The sequence below is a fragment of the Pleurodeles waltl genome, chromosome 11 (genome assembly GCF_031143425.1).
Source record: "Pleurodeles waltl isolate 20211129_DDA chromosome 11, aPleWal1.hap1.20221129, whole genome shotgun sequence".
In the NCBI taxonomy this organism is placed as follows: domain Eukaryota; kingdom Metazoa; phylum Chordata; class Amphibia; order Caudata; family Salamandridae; genus Pleurodeles; species Pleurodeles waltl.
In genome coordinates, this window is record NC_090450.1 from 936,379,816 (window position 1) to 936,404,663 (window position 24,848).

At 48.5% G+C, this 24,848-nt stretch overlaps 1 protein-coding gene across 2 annotated transcripts in view; it reads right to left on the reverse strand.

The window, feature by feature from the left end:
* Nucleotides 1–24,848, reverse strand: part of GCN1 (GCN1 activator of EIF2AK4) — a 1,158,386-nt gene that overhangs the window by 772,243 nt on the left and 361,295 nt on the right. For both annotated transcript variants that reach the window (XM_069215038.1, XM_069215039.1), the window contains exons 21-25: nucleotides 5,852–6,030; nucleotides 5,522–5,615; nucleotides 5,078–5,191; nucleotides 4,624–4,822; nucleotides 3,625–3,780 (exon numbers count right to left, since the gene is read on the reverse strand). In XM_069215038.1, coding sequence (XP_069071139.1) covers nucleotides 3,625–3,780; nucleotides 4,624–4,822; nucleotides 5,078–5,191; nucleotides 5,522–5,615; nucleotides 5,852–6,030 — 742 coding nt within the window. The remainder of the gene's footprint in view (nucleotides 1–3,624; nucleotides 3,781–4,623; nucleotides 4,823–5,077; nucleotides 5,192–5,521; nucleotides 5,616–5,851; nucleotides 6,031–24,848) is intronic.

Consider the following 24,848-nt stretch of genomic DNA (forward strand, 5'->3'; position numbering starts at 1 on the left):
CCTATACTGCATAGGCAGTGAGAGGCTGGCATGGCACCCTGAGGGGAGTGCCATGTCGACTTACTCGTTTTGTTCTCACTAGCACACACAAGCTGGCAAGCAGTGTGTCTGTGCTGAGTGAGAGGTCTCCAGGGTGGCATAAGACATGCTGCAGCCCTTAGAGACCTTCCTTGGCATCAGGGCCCTTGGTACTAGAAGTACCCGTTACAAGGGGCTTATCTGGATGCCAGGGTCTGCCAATTGTGGATACAAAAGTACAGGTTAGGGAAAGAACACTGGTGCTGGGGCCTGGTTAGCAGGCCTCAGCACACTTTCAATTGTAAACATAGCATCAGCAAAGGCAAAAAGTCAGGGGGCATCCATGCCAAGGAGGCATTTCCTTACACATAGCATCAGCAAAGGCAAAAAGTCAGGGGGCAACCATGCCAAGGAGGCATTTCCTTACAGTGAACTTATCTGCAAAATTGCATTCTTGCTTTCATCCCGTAGGTTAACACTGCTCAACTGAAAAATTGCACTAAGTGTTGATTTTTTAAAATGCAAAGTATGCATGCTTGTAAATCTACTTACCTGATTACGAAGTGCTTGGATTTGAAACATTTAGAAAAAGAAATTTCATTTTTCTAAATCGTCATGAATTTATTTTTTGAGTGTGTCATATTTATTGGCTATGTGAGTACAACAAATGCGTATAACTACCCTCTGATAAGCCTAACTGTTCATCCACACCACCAGAAAAATAAAGCATTATTCCGGTCTACTTTTGCCTCTGCAATACTGTAAGGAAATGCCTCCTTGGCATGGTTACCCCCTGACTTTTTGCCTTTGCTGATGCTATGTTTTGAATTGAAAGTGTGCTGAGGCCTGCTAACCAGGCCCCAGCACCAGTGTTCTTTCCCTAACCTGTACTTTTGTATCCACAATTGGCACACCCTGGCACCCAGATAAGTCCCTTGTAAATGGTACCCCTGGTACCAAGGGCCCTGATGCCAAGGAAGGTCTCTAAGGGCTGCAGCATGTCTTATGCCTCCCTGGAGACCCCTCACTCAGCACAGACACACTGCTTGCCAGCTTGTGTGTGCTGGTGAGAACAAAACAAGTAAGTCGACATGGCACTCCCCTTAGGGTGCCATGCCAGCCTCTCACTGCCTATGCAGGTATAGATAAATCACCCCTCTAGCAGGCCTTACAGCCCTAAGGCAGGGTGCACTATACCATAGGTGACGGCACCAGTGCATGAGCACTGTGCCCCTACAGTGTCTAAACAAAAACCTTAGACATTGTAAGTGCAGGGTAGCCATAAGAGTATATGGTCTGGGAGTCTGTTTTACACGAATTCCACAGCACCATAATGGCTACACTGAAAACTGGGAAGTTTGGTATCAGACTTCTCAGCACAATAAATGCACACTGATGCCAGTGTACATTTTATTGTAAAATACACCCCAGAGGGCACCTTAGAGGTGCCCCCTGAAACCTTAACCGACTATCTGTGTAGGCTGACTGGTTCCAGCAGCCTGCCACAACCGAGACATGTTGCTGGCCCCATGGGGAGAGTGCCTTTGTCACTCTGAGGCCAGTAACAAAGCCTGCACTGGGTGGAGATGCTAACACCTCCCCCAGGCAGGAGCTGTCACACCTGGCGGTGAGCCTCAAAGGCTCACCCCTTTGTGCCAGCACCGCAGGACACTCCAGCTAGTGGAGTTGCCCGCCCCCTCCGGCCACGGCCCCCACTTTTGGCGGCAAGGCCGGAGAAAATAATGAGAATAACAAGGAGGAGTCACTGGCCAGTCAGGACAGCCCCTAAGGTGTCCTGAGCTGAAGTGACTCTAACTTTTAGAAATCCTCCATCTTGCAGATGGAGGATTCCCCAATAGGATTAGGGATGTGACCCCCTCCCCTTGGGAGGAGGCACAAAGAGGGTGTACCCACCCTCAGGGCTAGTAGCCATTGGCTACTAACCCCCCCAGACCTAAACATGCCCTTAAATTTAGTATTTAATGGCTCCCCTGAACCTAAGAATTTAGATTCCTGAAACTACAAGAAGAAGAGGACTGCTGAGCTGAAAAACCCCTGCAGAGGAAGAACAGAAGACACCAACTGCTTTGGCCCCAGACTTACCGGCCTGTCTCCTGCCTTCCAAAGAAACCTGCTCCAGCGACGCTTTCCAAGGGACCAGCGACCTCTGAATCCTCTGAGGACTGCCCTGCTTCAAGAAAGACAAGAAACTCCCGAGGACAGCGGCACTGCTCCAAAAGAACTGCAACTTTGTTTCAAGGAGCAGATTTAAAGACCCCTGCAACTCCCCGCAAGAAGCGTGAGACTTGCAACACTGCACCCGGCGATCCCGACTCGACTGGTGGAGAACCAACACCTCAGGGAGGACCCTCCGGCGACTCCGAGTCTGTGAGTAACCAAAGTTGTCCCCCCTGAGCCCCCACAGCGACGCCTGCAGAGGGAATCCCGAGGCTCCCCCTGACCGCGACTGCCTGAACTCCATTTCCCGACGGCTGGAAAAGACCCTGCACCCGCAGCCCCCAGCACCTAAAGGAACGGAACTCCTGTGCAGGAGTGACCCCCAGGAGGCCCTCTGCCTTGTCCAGGTGGTGGCTACCCCGAGGAGCCCCCCCCCTTGCCTGCCTGCAACGCTGAAGAGATCCCTTGATCTCTCATTGAAAACCATTGAAAACCCGATGCGTGTTTGCACACTGCACCCGGCTGCCCCCGCGCTGCTGAGGGTGTACTTTTTGTGCTGACTTGTGTCCCCCCCGGTGCCCTACAAAACCCCCCTGGTCTGCCCTCCGAAGACGCGGGTACTTACCTGCTGGCAGACTGGAACCGGGGCACCCCCTTCTCTCCATTGAAGCCTATGTGTTTTGGGCACCTCTTTGACCTCTGCACCTGACCGGCCCTGAGCTGCTGGTGTGGTAACTTTGGGGTTGCTCTGAACCCCCAACGGTGGGCTACCTTGGACCAAAAACTGAAACCTGTAAGTGACTTACTTACCTGTGAAACCTAACAATACTTTACCTCCCCCAGGAACTGTGAAAATTGCACTAAGTGTCCACTTTTAAAACAGCTTATTGTGTTTTATGTAAAAAGTATACATGCTAATGTAATGATTCAAAGTTCCTAAAGTACTTACCTGCAATACCTTTCAAATGAGATATTACATGTAGAATTTGAACCTGTGGTTCTTAGAATAAACTAAGAAAAGATATTTTTCTATAACAAAACCTATTGGCTGGATTTGTCTCTGAGTGTGTGTTCCTCATTTATTGCCTGTGTGTATGTACAACAAATGCTTAACACTACTCCTTTGATAAGCCTACTGCTCGACCACACTACCACAAAATAGAGCATTAGTATTATCTCTTTTTGCCACTATCTTACCTCTAAGGGGAACCCTTGGACTCTGTGCATACTATTCCTTACTTTGAAATAGTGCATACAGAGCCAAATTCCTACATATACCAATTGGGGATCCACTGGACTCTCTGCACAGTGCACTTCATTTTAGTACACCATATATAGAGCCAGCTTCGTACACTTTCGACCTGTAGATACAAACTTGACAAAAACACTACCATGATACATGGAGATAATTGATGCAGAACAACTCACCATGGTCTCCTTTTCCTGTCCGACTTGGGATAGTGCTCAGATGTAGGAGGTAAACTGCCCGACTCACACCAACAGACAACTCTTCCTGGCACCAAGCTTCATCTAATTCACATTCAGGTTTGAGGAGGCGCAGTGTCAGATACCCAATTAAGGTGCCTGCAGAGCAAACAAATCAGTCATTGACTGTGTGAGTGGAAAACAGATGTGCAAAGCAATGTCCCAGTGTATCAGTCCAATTATCGTGTCCATGTGCATAGGGTTAAGTGCACAGAAGCTAGGAATTTGTAAGATTCAACAATATCCCATTCATCACCCACACAAAACAATAAACACCTTTTTTGCCTATGAGAAAATCAAAAGTACAGAGACGGGAAGCAGAAGTCTGAAAATGCATTACATGCATTATACAAGCAAGCGCAGCAGGGAGTGAAACTGATTTGAAAAGTAGCAATGTACAGATCCGAAGGCAGAATAAAGTAAAATTTTCTAGTCATTAGCACATGTACAATATAAAATACTGTGTACATGTCAAGGGATGCAGAGAGTTCATCAGTGATGCTGTCATCAATGACTCAGGTGAGAAAGCTGCCAGCTGTTGACAGAAAGAAAAAAAAAAAATCAGGTCCCCTCCGTGTAATGGTTATGGGAATCTGAAAATTAGTGAAATGGGTTTAATTGCCGTCAGAAAAATTATCTTCAAAAACCCTTAAGAGCCTAGCCAATGTCTGAGGTTTAAGGATAAGGTTAGAGAAAGAAAAGGTCCCTGGGTTGCATGAGAGGAAAAATGTGAATTACCAAACATTGTTGTAACCACAGCAATTCAAGTCTTCAGGAGCAGTTGACAGTTTTCTGAAATTCACCTGGTTCATCTGATTTAAACAAGTGCCATAACAATGCTCTTATCAATCTTGAAAAACTTGATTGATGGTGTCTGCTTCAGACATTCTCTCTGAATCCCTGAAGTACAGCCTGAAAGGTATGCATGATGAAAAGACTAACCAAGGGTATGCAGCCGTGCAGGCATGACAGTGTCTGCCAAAGCCAAGAATGGAGTCTTCACCCTGGAAGCAGCCAGCGGCGACTTGAAAAGTGGCAAGAAGGAGCTGACCAGAACAGGAACATACTGGGAGAGTTCCGATGGTTTTTTCTTAATGATGGCATCCAGAAGACCAAGAGTCGCCACCAGCTCCATGTCAAGCTAAATGAGACAAATAAGTTGATAATGGAACTCAAATTCCAAGGAGATATTAATTCATGTGTTATCAGATAAAGCGGGACAATCCGAGACCAAAAACTGCATTAACCACAACACCCAAAACCCTTTATATAGATTATCACAAAGTGTGCAACAATGAACATTAAAGGGTGAGAATGTACTAGACCAAACCCACACCTTTACGGAGAGATAAAAAGAAAGCAAAACCACCACAGACACCGGAAGGCTGAAACTCACCTCAACCAGCCGCTTCCTGACTTGGGCCTCCCTTTCCAACTGTGCTTGAAGCAGCTCCTTCTGTTTGCTTGTCAGCTGCACCTCCTCTTTAATCCCTTTCTTCTTCATAATTTCCTGTAGGGCAAAATAAAGACTTTTCAACCCAAAATTTAACTTGTAAAACCAAACTATCTGCTGTTTTGCTCTAATGTGAGACATTTGAGGCTGTGGGGCAGTCATTCAAAATAATGTGGAACCCCTGTTGTCAGATGCAGCACCTTCTTGCATCAATAACTTAAAGGAAAAGGTAAGAAATCCTAGAGAAAAAAGACTGATAAGCATTACTCAAAGTGACTGCAAATTCCAGTGAGAGCTGTAAATCTCATCTAATTTGCATAAATGATTTGAGAAGTTGAATGCTCAAGCTAAGTGCTCACCTAAGAATGTTGCTCATAGCATTCTCACCTCTTTCAGTTCAAGTTCAATGATCTGCTCCTTGAACGAGTATGCCTTGTTTTCCCTCTTCATGTTAGCTTTCTTCATACTGTCATGTTGAGCACTAGTGAGAGCAAAGAGGAAAGAACATTAACTAGGGGAGTGCAGAGCTCTGGGATTCAACAGGGAGGCAAACCAGGGAACTGAAGTGAACGTCATGAGGGGATGAATGGCAGAGATTACAAAAAGGAAGAAGAGTAAAAGAGAAAAGAACCAACAGAAAGTGTGTTCATTGAGGCAAGTATAGAGAGAGGTGCCAGTGAAGTGATAAGCGCCTGAAGCATCCGTGATACCCCTCACCTTTGAAGAATGGTTTTGTCATACAGCTCCCCTTCAGGAGTCTGCATAATGGCGTACTCTTCTCGCGTTACGTGGCGCAGAGCAGAGTTCCCCATCGAAGTTGTTATGGTGTTGATCAACTGTGGGAGAGCTCTATTGGGGGACAGTGCAGAAAGGGCTCCTGCTGAATTTAAGGCAGCCTGAAAACAAGAGCAAATAGCATCACTACACATAGAACGTCTCAATGTATATCACAAGCAAGGCACCTTAAAGTCCTGGTCATGAACATGATAGCTATGTCAGAATCGCACTCACTTAAAACATGGACCATAGTTATATACAGGAAGTCATTTGATACAGATGTGCTATTGGACTGTAGGTCATGGCTCTCTTTTGCTCTTTGGTTACAAAACTGTGGCCAATTTTTGCCTTTATCTCCAGCACCTACAGAGATGCCAACAATTAACAAATCTACTCCTAATCACACATACTAGAAAGAGAAAACCATATTAAACCACCAGAGACATGGCTCACCAAGGAGTCTACAATTGGGTCACTGAACCAATATTAATGAGTACTGTCAACAATGAGCCCTTAAAAATGTTCACCAGGAGGATGGAAAATATTACTTACCCAATAACAGTGCTTAACTTGTAAACAGAAATATGCCGGTGCCCAAAGCTCACTTCTGAAACACGCAGCTGCTGCATTTAAATGTGCGAGCACTGAATACTGAATCAGGGTAATCCTGAAGCCATCTCAGGCCTCTTTTATCCATTTACAGCTACTTCCTGCCCCTTCAGCTCACTCTTACAGCTTTCTGCTTTTGCCCTTTGTAAGGAAATGCCTCCTTGGCATGGTTGCCCCCTGACTTTTTGCCTTTGCTGATGCTATGTTTACAATTGAAAGTGTGCTGAGGCCTGCTAACCAGGCCCCAGCACCAGTGTTCTTTCCCTAACCTGTACTTTTGTATCCACAATTGGCAGACCCTGGCATCCAGATAAGTCCCTTGTAACTGGTACTTCTAGTACCAAGGGCCCTGATGCCAAGGAAGGTCTCTAAGGGCTGCAGCATGTCTTATGCCACCCTGGAGACCTCTCACTAAGCACAGACACTCTGCTTGCCAGCTTGTGTGTGCTAGTGAGGACAAAACGAGTAAGTCGACATGGCACTCCCCTCAGGGTGCCATGCCAGCCTCTCACTGCCTATGCAGTATAGGTAAGACACCCCTCTAGCAGGCCTTACAGCCCTAAGGCAGGGTGCACTATACCATAGGTGAGGGTACCAGTGCATGAGCATGGTACCCCTACAGTGTCTAAACAAAACCTTAGACATTGTAAGTGCAGGGTAGCCATAAGAGTATATGGTCTGGGAGTTTGTCAAACACGAACTCCACAGCACCATAATGGCTACACTGAAAACTGGGAAGTTTGGTATCAAACTTCTCAGCACAATAAATGCACACTGATGCCAGTGTACATTTTATTGTCAAATACACCCCAGAGGGCACCTTAGAGGTGCCCCCTGAAACTTAACCGACTATCTGTGTGGGCTGACTAGTTTTAGCAGCCTGCCACAAACCGAGACATGTTGCTGGCCCCATGGGGAGAGTGCCTTTGTCACTCTGAGGCCAGTAACAAAGCCTGCACTGGGTGGAGATGCTAACACCTCCCCCAGGCAGGAATTGTCACACCTGGCGGTGAGCCTCAAAGGCTCACCTCCTTTGTGCCAACCCAGCAGGACACTCCAGCTAGTGGAGTTGCCCGCCCCCTCCGGCCAGGCCCCACTTTTGGCGGCAAGGCCGGAGAAAATAATGAGAAAAACAAGGAGGAGTCACTGGCCAGTCAGGACAGCCCCTAAGGTGTCCTGAGCTGAAGTGACTCTAACTTTTAGAAATCCTCCATCTTGCAGATGGAGGATTCCCCCAATAGGGTTAGGATTGTGACCCCCTCCCCTTGGGAGGAGGCACAAAGAGGGTGTACCCACCCTCAGGGCTAGTAGCCATTGGCTACTAACCCCCCAGACCTAAACACGCCCTTAAATTTAGTATTTAAGGGCTACCCTGAACCCTAGAAAATTAGATTCCTGCAACTACAAGAAGAAGGACTGCCTAGCTGAAAACCCCTGCAGAGGAAGACCAGAAGACGACAACTGCCTTGGCTCCAGAAACTCACCGGCCTGTCTCCTGCCTTCCAAAGATCCTGCTCCAGCGACGCCTTCCAAAGGGACCAGCGACCTCGACATCCTCTGAGGACTGCCCCTGCTTCGAAAAGACAAGAAACTCCCGAGGACAGCGGACCTGCTCCAAGAAAGGCTGCAACTTTGTTTCCAGCAGCCTTGAAAGAACCCTGCAAGCTTCCCGCAAGAAGCGTGAGACTTGCAACACTGCACCCGGCGACCCCGACTCGGCTGGTGGCGATCCAACACCTCAGGAGGGACCCCAGGACTACTCTGATACTGTGAGTACCAAAACCTGTCCCCCCTGAGCCCCCACAGCGCCGCCTGCAGAGGGAATCCCGAGGCTTCCCCTGACCGCGACTCTTTGAACCTAAAGTCCCGACGCCTGGGAGAGACCCTGCACCCGCAGCCCCCAGGACCTGAAGGACCGGACTTTCACTGGAGAAGTGACCCCCAGGAGTCCCTCTCCCTTACCCAAGTGGAGGTTTCCCCGAGGAATCCCCCCCTTGCCTGCCTGCAGCGCTGAAGAGATCCCGAGATCTCCCATAGACTAACATTGCGAACCCGACGCTTGTTTCTACACTGCACCCGGCCGCCCCCGCGCCGCTGAGGGTGAAATTTCTGTGTGGGCTTGTGTCCCCCCCGGTGCCCTACAAAACCCCCCTGGTCTGCCCTCCGAAGACGCGGGTACTTACCTGCAAGCAGACCGGAACCGGGGCACCCCCTTCTCTCCATTCTAGCCTATGTGTTTTGGGCACCACTTTGAACTCTGCACCTGACCGGCCCTGAGCTGCTGGTGTGGTGACTTTGGGGTTGCTCTGAACCCCCAACGGTGGGCTACCTTGGACCAAGAACTAAGCCCTGTAAGTGTCTTACTTACCTGGTTAACCTAACAAATACTTACCTCCCCTAGGAACTGTGAAAATTGCACTAAGTGTCCACTTTTAAAACAGCTATTTGTGAATAACTTGAAAAGTATACATGCAATTTTGATGATTTGAAGTTCCTAAAGTACTTACTTGCAATACCTTTCGAATGAGATATTACATGTAGAATTTGAACCTGTGGTTCTTAAAATAAACTAAGAAAAGATATTTTTCTATAACAAAACCTATTGGCTGGATTTGTCTCTGAGTGTGTGTACCTCATTTATTGTCTGTGTGTATGTACAACAAATGCTTAACACTACTCCTTGGATAAGCCTACTGCTCGACCACACTACCACAAAATAGAGCATTAGTATTATCTCTTTTTGCCACTATCTTACCTCTAAGGGGAACCCTTGGACTCTGTGCATGCTATTCCTTACTTTGAAATAGCACATACAGAGCCAACTTCCTACACCCTTTGTGACACTTTTTCGTTTTTCTCTTTTTCAGTCTGTCCCATATGTGTCTTTTGCTAGCAGTAAATGTTTGAGGCAGAAAAATATGTGCCGGCCCTCAAAAATAAGTGCTGGTGCCCCGCATCGGAAACCACTGGCTCTAATTAAGCACTGCTCAGTAAGCATGTGTTTGTATTGTGAAGTGCTGTAAATTCAAATGGTTTACATACTCCCGCCCTCCAGTGTTGGGTTCTGACATTGCAAGTTGTTTTTCCCGAAGAAGCTTTGAGTGATCGGATAGATACTGCATTACTTCTCCCTAAATTCAAAATGTGCATGAGCACACATACTCCACCCTTAGATTGCTTTTCAATCAGCAAGTGACAGATGAAGTGGAGCATTAAGCATAGTATGTATGTGCACTGTGCATTGTTAGTTGATAATAAATGTGTATTTAGTGGAAGAAACGTGTTCAATCAGTGCCTGCTTCCAGTGAAGTTGGCCTGTTGCTCGTGAATCCACAGCACTACAAACTGATGCTTACAGGGCAAGTAACATTTTCTGTTCATAGCATGTGTGCTGTAAAACATGATTTGCAATGGCGGAAAAGCAGTTTCCTCCTTGTGGTGGCCAATAGGCAGATGTTTGAAGGAAGTATGTTACTTACCCTGTAAGCATCTGTTTGTGGCATTTAGTGTTGTAAATCTACATGCTCTGAATACCCCTGCCATCTAGTATTGGGTCAGGATGTGTGCAGGTTTTTTTTTTTAAAGAAAGTCTTTAAAGTCACAAAGTAGGGTGATTCCTCCTTCTCAGTGATGCTGGGCATGGGTATTGACTCCATTGTCAGATTGTTTTCCCCGCAGGAGGATGAGAATAGAGTGAAGAGAAAGTGTAAATTCTGGGATGTCCATGTGAAAATAAGTAGAGTAAACTGAAATGGCCACAGATGTCCGGGAGGAGGGTGGGCGCATGTGAATCTACAGCACTACATGCCACGAACTGATGTTTACATGTTAAGTAACATTCCGTTTGAGGCATGTGTAGCTGTGGATAAACATGCTCTGCATAGACAGTCCCACTCAGAAGTGGTGGCTAACCTGTGGGTGTTGCAGTTGTTTAAAAAAAAGGTATGTAGCACTGCCTGACCTACATGGCTTGTTGGCGGGCTAAGACATCCACACAATAATGTTTTGTGAAGTTCTGTGGTGTAGACCATTAGCTTTTTTATGTATGTCAGTGTAAGGAAATGCCTCCTTGGCATGGTTACCCCCTGACTTATTGCCTTTGTTGATGCTATGTTTTGATTTGAAAGTGTGCTGAGGCTTGCTAACCAGGCCCCAACACCAGTGTTCTTTCCCTAACCTGTACTTTTGTTTACACAATTGGCACACCCTGGCATCCAGGTAAGTCCCTTGTAACTGGTACCCCTGGTACCAAGGGCCCTCATGCCAGGGAAGGTCTCTAAGGGCTGCAGCATATCTATGCCACCCTGGGGACCCTTCACTCAGCACAGACACACTGCTTGCCAGCTTGTGTGTGCTGGTGAGGACAAAACGAGTAAGTCGACATGGCACTCCCCTCAGGGTGCCATGCCAACCTCACACTGCCTATGCAGTATAGATAAGTCACCCCTCTAGCAGGCCTTACAGCCCTAAGGCAGGGTTCACTATACCATAGGTGAGGGCACCAGTGCATGAGCACTGTGCCCCTACAGTGTCTAAGCCAAACCTTAGACATTGTAAGTGCAGGGTAGCTGTAAGGAAATGCCTCCTTGGCATGGTTGCCCCCTGACTTTTTGCCTTTGCTGATGCTATGTTTACAATTGAAAGTGTGCTGAGGCCTGCTAACCAGGCCCCAGCACCAGTGTTCTTTCCCTAACCTGTACTTTTGTATCCACAATTGGCAGACCCTGGCATCCAGATAAGTCCCTTGTAACTGGTACTTCTAGTACCAAGGGCCCTGATGCCAAGGAAGGTCTCTAAGGGCTGCAGCATGTCTTATGCCACCCTGGAGACCTCTCACTCAGCACAGACACACTGCTTGCCAGCTTGTGTGTGCTAGTGAGGACAAAACGAGTAAGTCGACATGGCACTCCCCTCAGGGTGCCATGCCAGCCTCTCACTGCCTATGCAGTATAGGTAAGACACCCCTCTAGCAGGCCTTACAGCCCTAAGGCAGGGTGCACTATACCATAGGTGAGGGTACCAGTGCATGAGCATGGTACCCCTACAGTGTCTAAATAAAACCTTAGACATTGTAAGTGCAGGGTAGCCATAAGAGTATATGGTCTGGGAGTCTGTCAAACACGAACTCCACAGCACCATAATGGCTACACTGAAAACTGGGAAGTTTGGTACCAAACTTCTCAGCACAATAAATGCACACTGATGCCAGTGTACATTTTATTGTAAAATACACCACAGAGGGCACCTTAGAGGTGCCCCCTGAAACTTAACCGACTATCTGTGTAGGCTGACTAGTTTTAGCAGCCTGCCACAAACCGAGACATGTTGCTGGCCCCATGGGGAGAGTGCCTTTGTCACTCTGAGGCCAGTAACAAAGCCTGCACTGGGTGGAGATGCTAACACCTCTCCCAGGCAGGAATTGTCACACCTGGCGGTGAACCTCAAAGGCTCACCTCCTTTGTGCCAACCCAGCAGGACACTCCAGCTAGTGGAGTTGCCCGCCCCCTCCGGCCAGGCCCCACTTTTGGCGGCAAGGCCGGAGAAAATAATGAGAAAAACAAGGAGGAGTCACTGGCCAGTCAGGACAGCCCCTAAGGTGTCCTGAGCTGAGGTGACTCTAACTTTTAGAAATCCTCCATCTTGCAGATGGAAGATTCCCCCAATAGGGTTAGGATTGTGACCCCCTCCCCTTGGGAGGAGGCACAAAGAGGGTGTACCCACCCTCAGGGCTAGTAGCCATTGGCTACTAACCCCCCAGACCTAAACACGCCCTTAAATTTAGTATTTAAGGGCTACCCTGAACCCTAGAAAATTAGATTCCTGCAACTACAAGAAGAAGGACTGCCCAGCTGAAAACCCCTGCAGCGGAAGACCAGAAGACGACAACTGCCTTGGCTCCAGAAACTCACCGGCCTGTCTCCTGCCTTCCAAAGATCCTGCTCCAGCGACGCCTTCCAAAGGGACCAGCGACCTCGACATCCTCTGAGGACTGCCCCTGCTTCGAAAAGACAAGAAACTCCCGAGGACAGCGGACCTGCTCCAAGAAAAGCTGCAACTTTGTTTCCAGCAGCTTTAAAGAACCCTGCAAGCTCCCCGCAAGAAGCGTGAGACTTGCAACACTGCACCCGGCGACCCCGACTCGGCTGGTGGCGATCCAACACCTCAGGAGGGACCCCAGGACTACTCTGATACTGTGAGTACCAAAACCTGTCCCCCCTGAGCCCCCACAGCGCCGCCTGCAGAGGGAATCCCGAGGCTTCCCCTGACCGCGACTCTTTGAACCTAAAGTCCCGACGCCTGGGAGAGACCCTGCACCCGCAGCCCCCAGGACCTGAAGGACCGGACTTTCACTGGAGAAGTGACCCCCAGGAGTCCCTCTCCCTTGCCCAAGTGGAGGTTGCCCCGAGGAATCCCCCCCTTGCCTGCCTGCAGCGCTGAAGAGATCCCGAGATCTCTCATAGACTAACATTGAAAACCCGACGCTTGTTTCTACACTGCACCCGGCCGCCCCCGCGCTGCTGAGGGTGAAATTTCTGTGTGGACTTGTGTCCCCCCCGGTGCCCTACAAAACCCCCCTGGTCTGCCCTCCGAAGACGCGGGTACTTACCTGCAAGCAGACCGGAACCGGGGCACCCCCTTCTCTCCATTCTAGCCTATGTGTTTTGGGCACCACTTTGAACTCTGCACCTGACCGGCCCTGAGCTGCTGGTGTGGTGACTTTGGGGTTGCTCTGAACCCCCAACGGTGGGCTACCTTGGACCAAGAACTGAACCCTGTAAGTGTCTCACTTACCTGGTAAAACTAACCAAAACTTACCTCCCCCAGGAACTGTGAAAATTGCACTAAGTGTCCACTTTTAAAACAGCTATTTGTGAATAACTTGAAAAGTATACATGCAATTTTAATGATTTGAAGTTCCTAAAGTACTTACCTGCAATACCTTTCGAATGAGATATTACATGTAGAATTTGAACCTGTGGTTCTTAAAATAAACTAAGAAAAGATATTTTTCTATATAAAAACCTATTGGCTGGATTTGTCTCTGAGTGTGTGTACCTCATTTATTGTCTTGTGTATGTACAACAAATGCTTAACACTACTCCTTGGATAAGCCTACTGCTCGACCACACTACCACAAAATAGAGCATTAGTATTATCTCTTTTTACCACTATTTTACCTCTAAGGGGAACCCTTGGACTCTGTGCATGCTATTCCTTACTTTGAAATAGCACATACAGAGCCAACTTCCTACATTGGTGGATCAGCGGTGGGGTACAAGACTTTGCATTTGCTGGACTACTCAGCCAATACCTGATCACACGACAAATTCCAAAATTGTCATTAGAAATTGATTTTTGCAATTTGAAATTTTTCTAAATTCTTAAAAGACCTGCTAGGGCCTTGTGTTAGATCCTGTTTAGCATTTCTTTTAGAGTTTAAAAGTTTGTAAAAGTTTGAATTAGATTCTAGAACCAGTTGTAGATTCTTAAAAAGTATTCCAACTTTTAGAAGCAAAATGTCTAGCACAGATGTGACTGTGGTGGAACTCGACACCACACCTTACCTCCATCTTAAGATGAGGGAGCTAAGGTCACTCTGTAAAATAAAGAAAATAACAATGGGCCCCAAACCTACCAAAATACAGCTCCAGGAGCTTTTGGCAGAGTTTGAAAAGGCCAACCCCTCTGAGGGTGGCAACTCAGAGGAAGAGGATAGTGACTTGGAGGACAATTCCCCCCTACCAGTCCTATCTAGGGAGAACAGGGTCCCTCAAACCCTGACTCCAAAAATAATAGTCAGAGATGCTGGTTCCCTCACAGGAGAGACCAACACCTCTGAAATCACTGAGGATAGCCCCAGTGAAGAGGACATCCAGTTAGCCAGGATGGCCAAAAGATTGGCTTTGGAAAGACAGATCCTAGCCATAGAGAGGGAAAGACAAGAGATGGGCCTAGGACCCATCAATGGTGGCAGCAACATAAATAGGGTCAGAGATTCTCCTGACATGTTGAAAATCCCTAAAGGGATTGTAACTAAATATGAAGATGGTGATGACATCACCAAATGGTTCACAGCTTTTGAGAGGGCTTGTGTAACCAGAAAAGTGAACAGATCTCACTGGGGTGCTCTCCTTTGGGAAATGTTCACAGGAAAGTGTAGGGATAGACTCCTCACACTCTCTGGACAAGATGCAGAATCTTATGACCTCATGAAGGGTACCCTGATTGAGGGCTTTGGATTCTCCACTGAGGAGTACAGGATTAGGTTCAGGGGGGCTCAAAAATCCTCGAGCCAGACCTGGGTTGACTTTGTTGACTACTCAGTGAAAACACTAGATGGTTGGATTCAAGGCAGTGGTGTAAGTAATTATGATGGGCTGTACAATTTATTTGTGAAAGAACACCTGTTAAGTAATTGTTTCAATGATAAACTGCATCAGCATCTGGTAGACCTAGGACCAATTTCTCCCCAAGAATTGGGAAAGAAGGCGGACCATTGGGTCAAGACAAGGGTGTCCAAGACTTCAACAGGGGGTGACCAAAAGAAAGGGGTCACAAAGACTCCCCAGGGGAAGGGTGATGAGACAACCAAAACTAAAAATAGTAAAGAGTCTTCTACAGGCCCCCAAAAACCTGCACAGGAGGGTGGGCCCAGAGCCTCTTCACAAAACAATGGGTACAAGGGTAAAAACTTTGATCCCAAAAAGGCCTGGTGTCATAGCTGTAAACAGCATGGACACCAAACTGGAGACAAGGCCTGTCCCAAGAAAGGTTCCACTCCAAACTCCCATCCAGGTAACACTGGTATGGCTAGTCTCCAAGTGGGATCAACAGTGTGCCCAGAGCAAATCAGGGTCCACACTGAAGCTACTCTAGTTTCTGAGGGTGGGGTGGATTTAGCCACACTAGCTGTCTGGCCGCCTAACATGCAAAAATACAGACAGCAACTCTTAATTAATGGGACTAGAATAGAGGGCCTGAGGGATACAGGTGCCAGTGTCACCATGGTGACAGAGAAACTGGTTTCCCCTGGCCAATACCTGACTGGAAAAACTTACACAGTCACCAACGCTGACAATCAGAGAAAAGTACATCCCATGGCCATGGTTACTTTAGAATGGGGAGGGGTCAATGGCCTGAAACAGGTGGTGGTCTCCTCAAATATCCCAGTGGACTGTCTGCTTGGAAATGACCTGGAGTCCTCAGCATGGGCTGAGGTAGAACTAAAAACCCATGCAGCAATGCTGGGTATCCCTGAACTGGTGTGTGTGAAAACAAGAGCACAATGCAAGGCACAGGGTGAAAAAGTAGAGCTGGAGTCTGGAAAAATGGCCCAGCCTACCAAGAGGAAAGGAAAGTCAGTTGGGAAACCAACTGCAACACAGCAAAAGAAAGGGAACCTCTCTTCTCAGGAAGAAGTTCTGCCCTCTGAGGGAACTGAGCCTTTGGAGCTTGAACCTTACCAGGTTGAGCTCTTAGGCCCAGGGGGACCCTCCAGGGAGGAGCTGTGTAAGGGACAAGAAACCTGTCCCTCTCTTGAAGGCCTTAGGCAGCAAGCTGCTGAAGAGTCCAAAGGCAAGAAAAATGGAACGCATAGGGTCTATTGGGAAGATGGACTCCTGTACACTGAGGCCAGAGACCCCAAACCTGGTGCCACTAGGAGAGTGGTAGTGCCTCAGCTGTTCAGAGAGTTCATCCTAACATTGGCCCATGACATTCCCCTTGCTGGACATTTGGGACAAACCAAGACGTGGGAGAGGTTAGTCAACCACTTCTACTGGCCCAATATGTCCAACATGGTTAAGGAGTTTTGCCTCTCCTGCCCCACCTGTCAAGCCAGTGGTAAGACAGGTGGGCATCCAAAGGCCCCCCTCATTCCACTTCCAGTGGTGGGGGTTCCCTTTGAAAGAGTGGGTGTGGACATAGTTGGTCCACTGGAACCTCCCACAGCCTCAGGAAATATGTATATCCTGGTAGTAGTGGATCATGCTACCAGGTATCCTGAAGCTATTCCCCTTAGGTCGACTACTGCCCCTGCAGTAGCCAAGGCCCTCATTGGTATCTTTACCAGAGTGGGTTTCCCTAAGGAGGTGGTGTCTGACAGAGGTACCAACTTCATGTCAGCATACCTAAAGCACATGTGGAATGAGTGTGGAGTGACTTATAAATTCACTACACCATACCATCCACAAACTAATGGCTTGGTTGAGAGATTCAACAAGACATTAAAAGGCATGATCATGGGGCTCCCAGAAAAGCTCAAAAGGAGATGGGATATCCTCTTGCCATGTCTGCTTTTCGCTTACAGAGAGGTGCCACAGAAGGGAGTAGGATTCTCACCCTTTGAACTTCTGTTTGGTCATCCTGTAAGGGGACCACTTGCCCTTGTTAAAGAAGGCTGGGAGAGACCTCTCCATGAGCCTAAACAGGACATAGTGGACTATGTACTTGGCCTTCGCTCTAGAATGGCAGAGTACATGGAAAAGGCAACCAAAAACCTTGAGGCCAGCCAACAGCTCCAGAAGTTTTGGTATGACCAAAAGGCTGCACTGGTTGAGTTCCAACCAGGGCAGAAAGTCTGGGTTCTGGAGCCTGTGGCTCCCAGGGCACTCCAGGACAAATGGAGTGGCCCTTACCCAGTACTAGAGAGGAAGAGTCAGGTCACCTACTTGGTGGACCTGGGCACAAGCAGGAGCCCCAAGAGGGTGATCCATGTAAACCGCCTTAAGCTCTTCCACGACAGGGCTGATGTCAATCTGTTGATGGTAACAGATGAGGATCAGGAGGCAGAGAGTGAACCTCTCCCTGATCTTCTGTCATCAGACCCAAAAGATGGTACAGTAGATGGAGTGATCTACTCAGACACCCTCTCTGGCCAACAGCAAGCTGATTGTAGGAGAGTCCTACAACAGTTTCCTGAACTCTTCTCCTTAACCCCTGGTCAGACACACCTGTGTACCCATGATGTGGACACAGGGGACAGCATGCCTGTCAAGAACAAAATCTTTAGACAGTCTGACCATGTTAAGGAAAGCATCAAGGTGGAAGTCCACAAGATGCTGGAATTGGGAGTAATTGAGCGCTCTGACAGCCCCTGGGCTAGCCCAGTGGTCTTAGTCCCCAAACCTCACACCAAAGATGGAAAGAAAGAGATGAGGTTTTGTGTGGACTACAGAGGGCTCAATTCTGTCACCAAGACAGATGCCATCCAATTCCAAGAGCTGATGAGCTCATTGATAAATTAGGTGCTGCCAAATTTCTAAGTACCTTTGACTTGACAGCAGGGTACTGGCAAATAAAAATGGCACCTGGAGCAAAAGAAAAGACAGCATTCTCCACACCTGATGGGCATTATCAGTTTACTGTTATGCCCTTTGGTTTAAAGAATGCCCCTGCCACCTTCCAAAGGTTGGTGAATCAAGTCCTTGCTGGCTTGGAGTCCTTTAGCACAGCTTATCTTGATGATATTGCTGTCTTTAGCTCCACCTGGCAGGATCACCTGGTCCACCTGAGGAAGGTTTTGAAGGCTCTGCAATCTGCAGGCCTCTCTATCAAGGCATCCAAATGCCAGATAGGGCAGGGAACTGTGGTTTACTTGGGACACCTTGTAGGTGGAGGCCAAGTTCAGCCACTCCAACCCAAGATCCAGACTATTCTGGACTGGGTAGCTCCAAAAACCCAGACTCAAGTCAGGGCATTCCTTGGCTTGACTGGGTATTACAGGAGGTTTGTGAAGGGATATGGATCCATTGTGACAGCCCTCACTGAACTCACCTCCAAGAAAATGCCCAAGAAAGTAAACTGGACTGTGGAATGCCAACAGGCCTTTGACACCCTGAAACAGGCAATGTGCTCAGCACCAGTTCTAAAAGCTCCAGATTATTCTAAGCAGTTCATTGTGCAGACTGATGCCTCTGAACATGGGATAGGGGCAGTTTTGTCCCAAACAAATGATGATGGCCTTGACCAGCCTGTTGCTTTCATTAGCAGGAGGTTACTCCCCAGGGAGCAGCGTTGGAGTGCCATTGAGAGGGAGGCCTTTGCTGTGGTTTGGTCCCTGAAGAAGCTGAGACCATACCTCTTTGGGACTCACTTCCTAGTTCAAACTGACCACAGACCTCTCAAATGGCTGATGCAAATGAAAGGTGAAAATCCTAAACTGTTGAGGTGGTCCATCTCCCTACAGGGAATGGACTTTATAGTGGAACACAGACCTGGGACTGCCCATGCCAATGCAGATGGCCTTTCCAGGTTCTTCCACTTAGAAAATGAAGACTCTCTTGGGAAAGGTTAGTCTCATCCTCTTTCGTTTGGGGGGGGGTTGTGTAAGGAAATGCCTCCTTGGCATGGTTGCCCCCTGACTTTTTGCCTTTGCTGATGCTATGTTTACAATTGAAAGTGTGCTGAGGCCTGCTAACCAGGCCCCAGCACCAGTGTTCTTTCCCTAACCTGTACTTTTGTATCCACAATTGGCAGACCCTGGCATCCAGATAAGTCCCTTGTAACTGGTACTTCTAGTACCAAGGGCCCTGATGCCAAGGAAGGTCTCTAAGGGCTGCAGCATGTCTTATGCCACCCTGGAGACCTCTCACTCAGCACAGACACACTGCTTGCCAGCTTGTGTGTGCTAGTGAGGACAAAACGAGTAAGTCGACATGGCACTCCCCTCAGGGTGCCATGCCAGCCTCTCACTGCCTATGCAGTATAGGTAAGACACCCCTCTAGCAGGCCTTACAGCCCTAAGGCAGGGTGCACTATACCATAGGTGAGGGTACCAGTGCATGAGCATGGTACCCCTACAGTGTCTAAATAAAACCTTAGACATTGTAAGTGCAGGGTAGCCATAAGAGTATATGGTCTGGGAGTCTGTCAAACACGAACTCCACAGCACCATAATGGCTACACTGAAAACTGGGAAGTTTGGTACCAAACTTCTCAGCACAATAAATGCACACTGATGCCAGTGTACATTTTATTGTAAAATACACCACAGAGGGCACCTTAGAGGTGCCCCCTGAAACTTAACCGACTATCTGTGTAGGCTGACTAGTTTTAGCAGCCTGCCACAAACCGAGACATGTTGCTGGCCCCATGGGGAGAGTGCCTTTGTCACTCTGAGGCCAGTAACAAAGCCTGCACTGGGTGGAGATGCTAACACCTCTCCCAGGCAGGAATTGTCACACCTGGCGGTGAACCTCAAAGGCTCACCTCCTTTGTGCCAACCCAGCAGGACACTCCAGCTAGTGGAGTTGCCCGCCCCCTCCGGCCAGGCCCCACTTTTGGCGGCAAGGCCGGAGAAAATAATGAGAAAAACAAGGAGGAGTCACTGGCCAGTCAGGACAGCCCCTAAGGTGTCCTGAGCTGAGGTGACTAACTTTTAGAAATCCTCCATCTTGCAGATGGAAGATTCCCCCAATAGGGTTAGGATTGTGACCCCCTCCCCTTGGGAGGAGGCACAAAGAGGGTGTACCCACCCTCAGGGCTAGTAGCCATTGGCTACTAACCCCCCAGACCTAAACACGCCCTTAAATTTAGTATTTAAGGGCTACCCTGAACCCTAGAAAATTAGATTCCTGCAACTACAAGAAGAAGGACTGCCCAGCTGAAAACCCCTGCAGCGGAAGACCAGAAGACGACAACTGCCTTGGCTCCAGAAACTCACCGGCCTGTCTCCTGCCTTCCAAAGATCCTGCTCCAGCGACGCCTTCCAAAGGGACCAGCGACCTCGACATCCTCTGAGGACTGCCCCTGCTTCGAAAAGACAAGAAACTCCCGAGGACAGCGGACCTGCTCCAAGAAAAGCTGCAACTTTGTTTCCAGCAGCTTTAAAGAACCCTGCAAGCTCCCCGCAAGAAGCGTGAGACTTGCAACACTGCACCCGGCGACCCCGACTCGGCTGGTGGCGATCCAACACCTCAGGAGGGACCCCAGGACTACTCTGATACTGTGAGTACCAAAACCTGTCCCCCCTGAGCCCCCACAGCGCCGCCTGCAGAGGGAATCCCGAGGCTTCCCCTGACCGCGACTCTTTGAACCTAAAGTCCCGACGCCTGGGAGAGACCCTGCACCCGCAGCCCCCAGGACCTGAAGGACCGGACTTTCACTGGAGAAGTGACCCCCAGGAGTCCCTCTCCCTTGCCCAAGTGGAGGTTGCCCCGAGGAATCCCCCCCTTGCCTGCCTGCAGCGCTGAAGAGATCCCGAGATCTCTCATAGACTAACATTGAAAACCCGACGCTTGTTTCTACACTGCACCCGGCCGCCCCCGCGCTGCTGAGGGTGAAATTTCTGTGTGGACTTGTGTCCCCCCCGGTGCCCTACAAAACCCCCCTGGTCTGCCCTCCGAAGACGCGGGTACTTACCTGCAAGCAGACCGGAACCGGGGCACCCCCTTCTCTCCATTCTAGCCTATGTGTTTTGGGCACCACTTTGAACTCTGCACCTGACCGGCCCTGAGCTGCTGGTGTGGTGACTTTGGGGTTGCTCTGAACCCCCAACGGTGGGCTACCTTGGACCAAGAACTGAACCCTGTAAGTGTCTCACTTACCTGGTAAAACTAACCAAAACTTACCTCCCCCAGGAACTGTGAAAATTGCACTAAGTGTCCACTTTTAAAACAGCTATTTGTGAATAACTTGAAAAGTATACATGCAATTTTAATGATTTGAAGTTCCTAAAGTACTTACCTGCAATACCTTTCGAATGAGATATTACATGTAGAATTTGAACCTGTGGTTCTTAAAATAAACTAAGAAAAGATATTTTTCTATATAAAAACCTATTGGCTGGATTTGTCTCTGAGTGTGTGTACCTCATTTATTGTCTTGTGTATGTACAACAAATGCTTAACACTACTCCTTGGATAAGCCTACTGCTCGACCACACTACCACAAAATAGAGCATTAGTATTATCTCTTTTTACCACTATTTTACCTCTAAGGGGAACCCTTGGACTCTGTGCATGCTATTCCTTACTTTGAAATAGCACATACAGAGCCAACTTCCTACAGTAGCCATAAGAGTATATGGTCTGGGAGTCTGTCAAACACGAACTCCACAGCACCATAATGGCTACACTGAAAACTGGGAAGTTTGGTATCAAACTTCTCAGCACAATAAATGCACACTGATGCCAGTGTACATTTTATTGTGAAATACACCCCAGAGGGCACCTTAGAGGTGCCCCCTGAAACCTTAACCAACTACCCGTGTAGGCTGACTGGTTTTTAGCAGCCTGCCTGTAGGAAGTTGGCTCTGTATGTGCTATTTCAAAGTAAGGAATAGCATGCACAGAGTCCAAGGGTTCCCCTTAGAGGTAAAATAGTGGTAAAAATAGATAATACTAATGCTCTATTTTGTGGTAGTGTGGTCGAGCAGTAGGCTTATCCAAGGAGTAGTGTTAAGCATTTGTTGTACATACACATAGACAATAAATGAGGTACACACACTCAGAGACAAATCCAGCCAATAGGTTTTGTTATAGAAAAATATCTTTTCTTAGTTTATTTTAAGAACCACAGGTTCAAATTTAACATGTAATATCTTGTTTGAAAGGTATTGCAGGTAAGTACATTAGGAACTTTGAATCATTTCAATTGCATGTATACTTTTCAAGTTATTCACAAATAGCTATTTCAAAAGTGGACACTGTAAGGAAATGCCTCCTTGGCATGGTTGCCCCCTGACTTTTTTGCCTTTGCTGATGCTATGTTTACAATTGAAAGTGTGCTGAGGCCTGCTAACCAGGCCCCAGCACCAGTGTTCTTTCCCTAACCTGTACTTTTGTATCCACAATTGGCAGACCCTGGCATCCAGATAAGTCCCTTGTAACTGGTACTTCTAGTACCAAGGGCCCTGATGCCAAGGAAGGTCTCTAAGGGCTGCAGCATGTCTTATGCCACCCTGGAGACCTCTCACTCAGCACAGACACACTGCTTGCCAGCTTGTGTGTGCTAGTGAGGACAAAACGAGTAAGTCGACATGGCACTCCCCTCAGGGTGCCATGCCAGCCTCTCACTGCCTATGCAGTATAGGTAAGACACCCCTCTAGCAGGCCTTACAGCCCTAAGGCAGGGTGCACTATACCATAGGTGAGGGTACCAGTGCATGAGCATGGTACCCCTACAGTGTCTAAACAAAACCTTAGACATTGTAAGTGCAGGGTAGCCATAAGAGTATATGGTCTGGGAGTCTGTCAAACACGAACTCCACAGCACCATAATGGCTACACTGAAAACTGGGAAGTTTGGTATCAAACTTCTCAGCACAATAAATGCACACTGATGCCAGTGTACATTTTATTGTAAAATACACCACAGAGGGCACCTTAGAGGTGCCCCGTGAAACTTAACCGACTGTCTGTGTAGGCTGACTAGTTCCAGCAGCCTGCCACACCAGAGACATGTTGCTGGCCCCATGGGGAGAGTGCCTTTGTCACTCTGAGGCCAGTAACAAAGCCTGCACTGGGTGGAGATGCTAACACCTCCCCCAGGCAGGAGCTGTGACACCTGGCGGTGAGCCTCAAAGGCTCACCCCTTTGTCACAGCCCAGCCGGGCACTCCAGCTTAGTGGAGTTGCCCGCCCCCTCCGGCCACAGCCCCCACTTTTGGCGGCAAGGCTGGAGGGAACAAAGAAAGCAACAAGGAGGAGTCACTGGCCAGTCAGGACAACCCCTAAGGTGTCCTGAGCTGAGGTGACTCTGACTTTTAGAAATCCTCCATCTTGCAGATGGAGGATTCCCCCAATAGGGTTAGGATTGTGACCCCCTCCCCTTGGGAGGAGGCACAAAGAGGGTGTACCCACCCTCAGGGCTAGTAGCCATTGGCTACTAACCCCCCAGACCTAAACACGCCCTTAAATTTAGTATTTAAGGGCTACCCTGAACCCTAGAAAATTAGATTCCTGCAACTACAAGAAGAAGGACTGCCTAGCTGAAAACCCCTGCAGAGGAAGACCAGAAGACGACAACTGCCTTGGCTCCAGAAACTCACCGGCCTGTCTCCTGCCTTCCAAAGATCCTGCTCCAGCGACGCCTTCCAAAGGGACCAGCGACCTCGACATCCTCTGAGGACTGCCCCTGCTTCGAAAAGACAAGAAACTCCCGAGGACAGCGGACCTGCTCCAAGAAAAGCTGCAACTTTGTTTCCAGCAGCTTTAAAGAACCCTGCAAGCTCCCCGCAAGAAGCGTGAGACTTGCAACACTGCACCCGGCGACCCCGACTCGGCTGGTGGCGATCCAACACCTCAGGAGGGACCCCAGGACTACTCTAAGACTGTGAGTACAAAAACCTGTCCCCCCTGAGCCCCCACAGCGCCGCCTGCAGAGGGAATCCCGAGGCTTCCCCTGACCGCGACTCTTTGAATCCAAAGTCCCGACACCTGGGAGAGACCCTGCACCCGCAGCCCCCAGGACCTGAAGGACCGGACTTTCACTGGAGGAGTGACCCCCAGGAGTCCCTCTCCCTTGATCAAGTGGAGGTTTCCCCGAGGAACCCCCCCCTTGCCTGCCTGCAGCGCGGAAGAGATCCCGAGATCTCTCATAGACTAACATTGCGAACCCGACGCTTGTTTCTACACTGCACCCGGCCGCCCCCGCGCCGCTGAGGGTGAAATTTCTGTGTGGGCTTGTGTCCCCCCCGGTGCCCTACAAAACCCCCCTGGTCTGCCCTCCGAAGACGCGGGTACCTACCTGCAAGCAGACCGGAACCGGGGCACCCCCTTCTCTCCATTCTAGCCTATGTGTTTTGGGCACCACTTTGAACTCTGCACCTGACCGGCCCTGAGCTGCTGGTGTGGTGACTTTGGGGTTGCTCTGAACCCCCAACGGTGGGCTACCTTGGACCAAGAACTAAGCCCTGTAAGTGTCTTACTTACCTGGTTAACCTAACAAATACTTACCTCCCCTAGGAACTGTGAAAATTGCACTAAGTGTCCACTTTTAAAACAGCTATTTGTGAATAACTTGAAAAGTATACATGCAATTTTGATGATTTGAAGTTCCTAAAGTACTTACCTGCAATACCTTTCGAATGAGATATTACATGTAGAATTTGAACCTGTGGTTCTTAAAATAAACTAAGAAAATATATTTTTCTATATAAAAACCTATTGGCTGGATTTGTCTCTGAGTGTGTGTACCTCATTTATTGTCTATGTGTATGTACAACAAATGCTTAACACTACTCCTTGGATAAGCCTACTGCTCGACCACACTACCACAAAATAGAGCATTAGTATTATCTATTTTTACCACTATTTTACCTCTAAGGGGAACCCTTGGACTCTGTGCATGCTATTCCTTACTTTGAAATAGCACATACAGAGCCAACT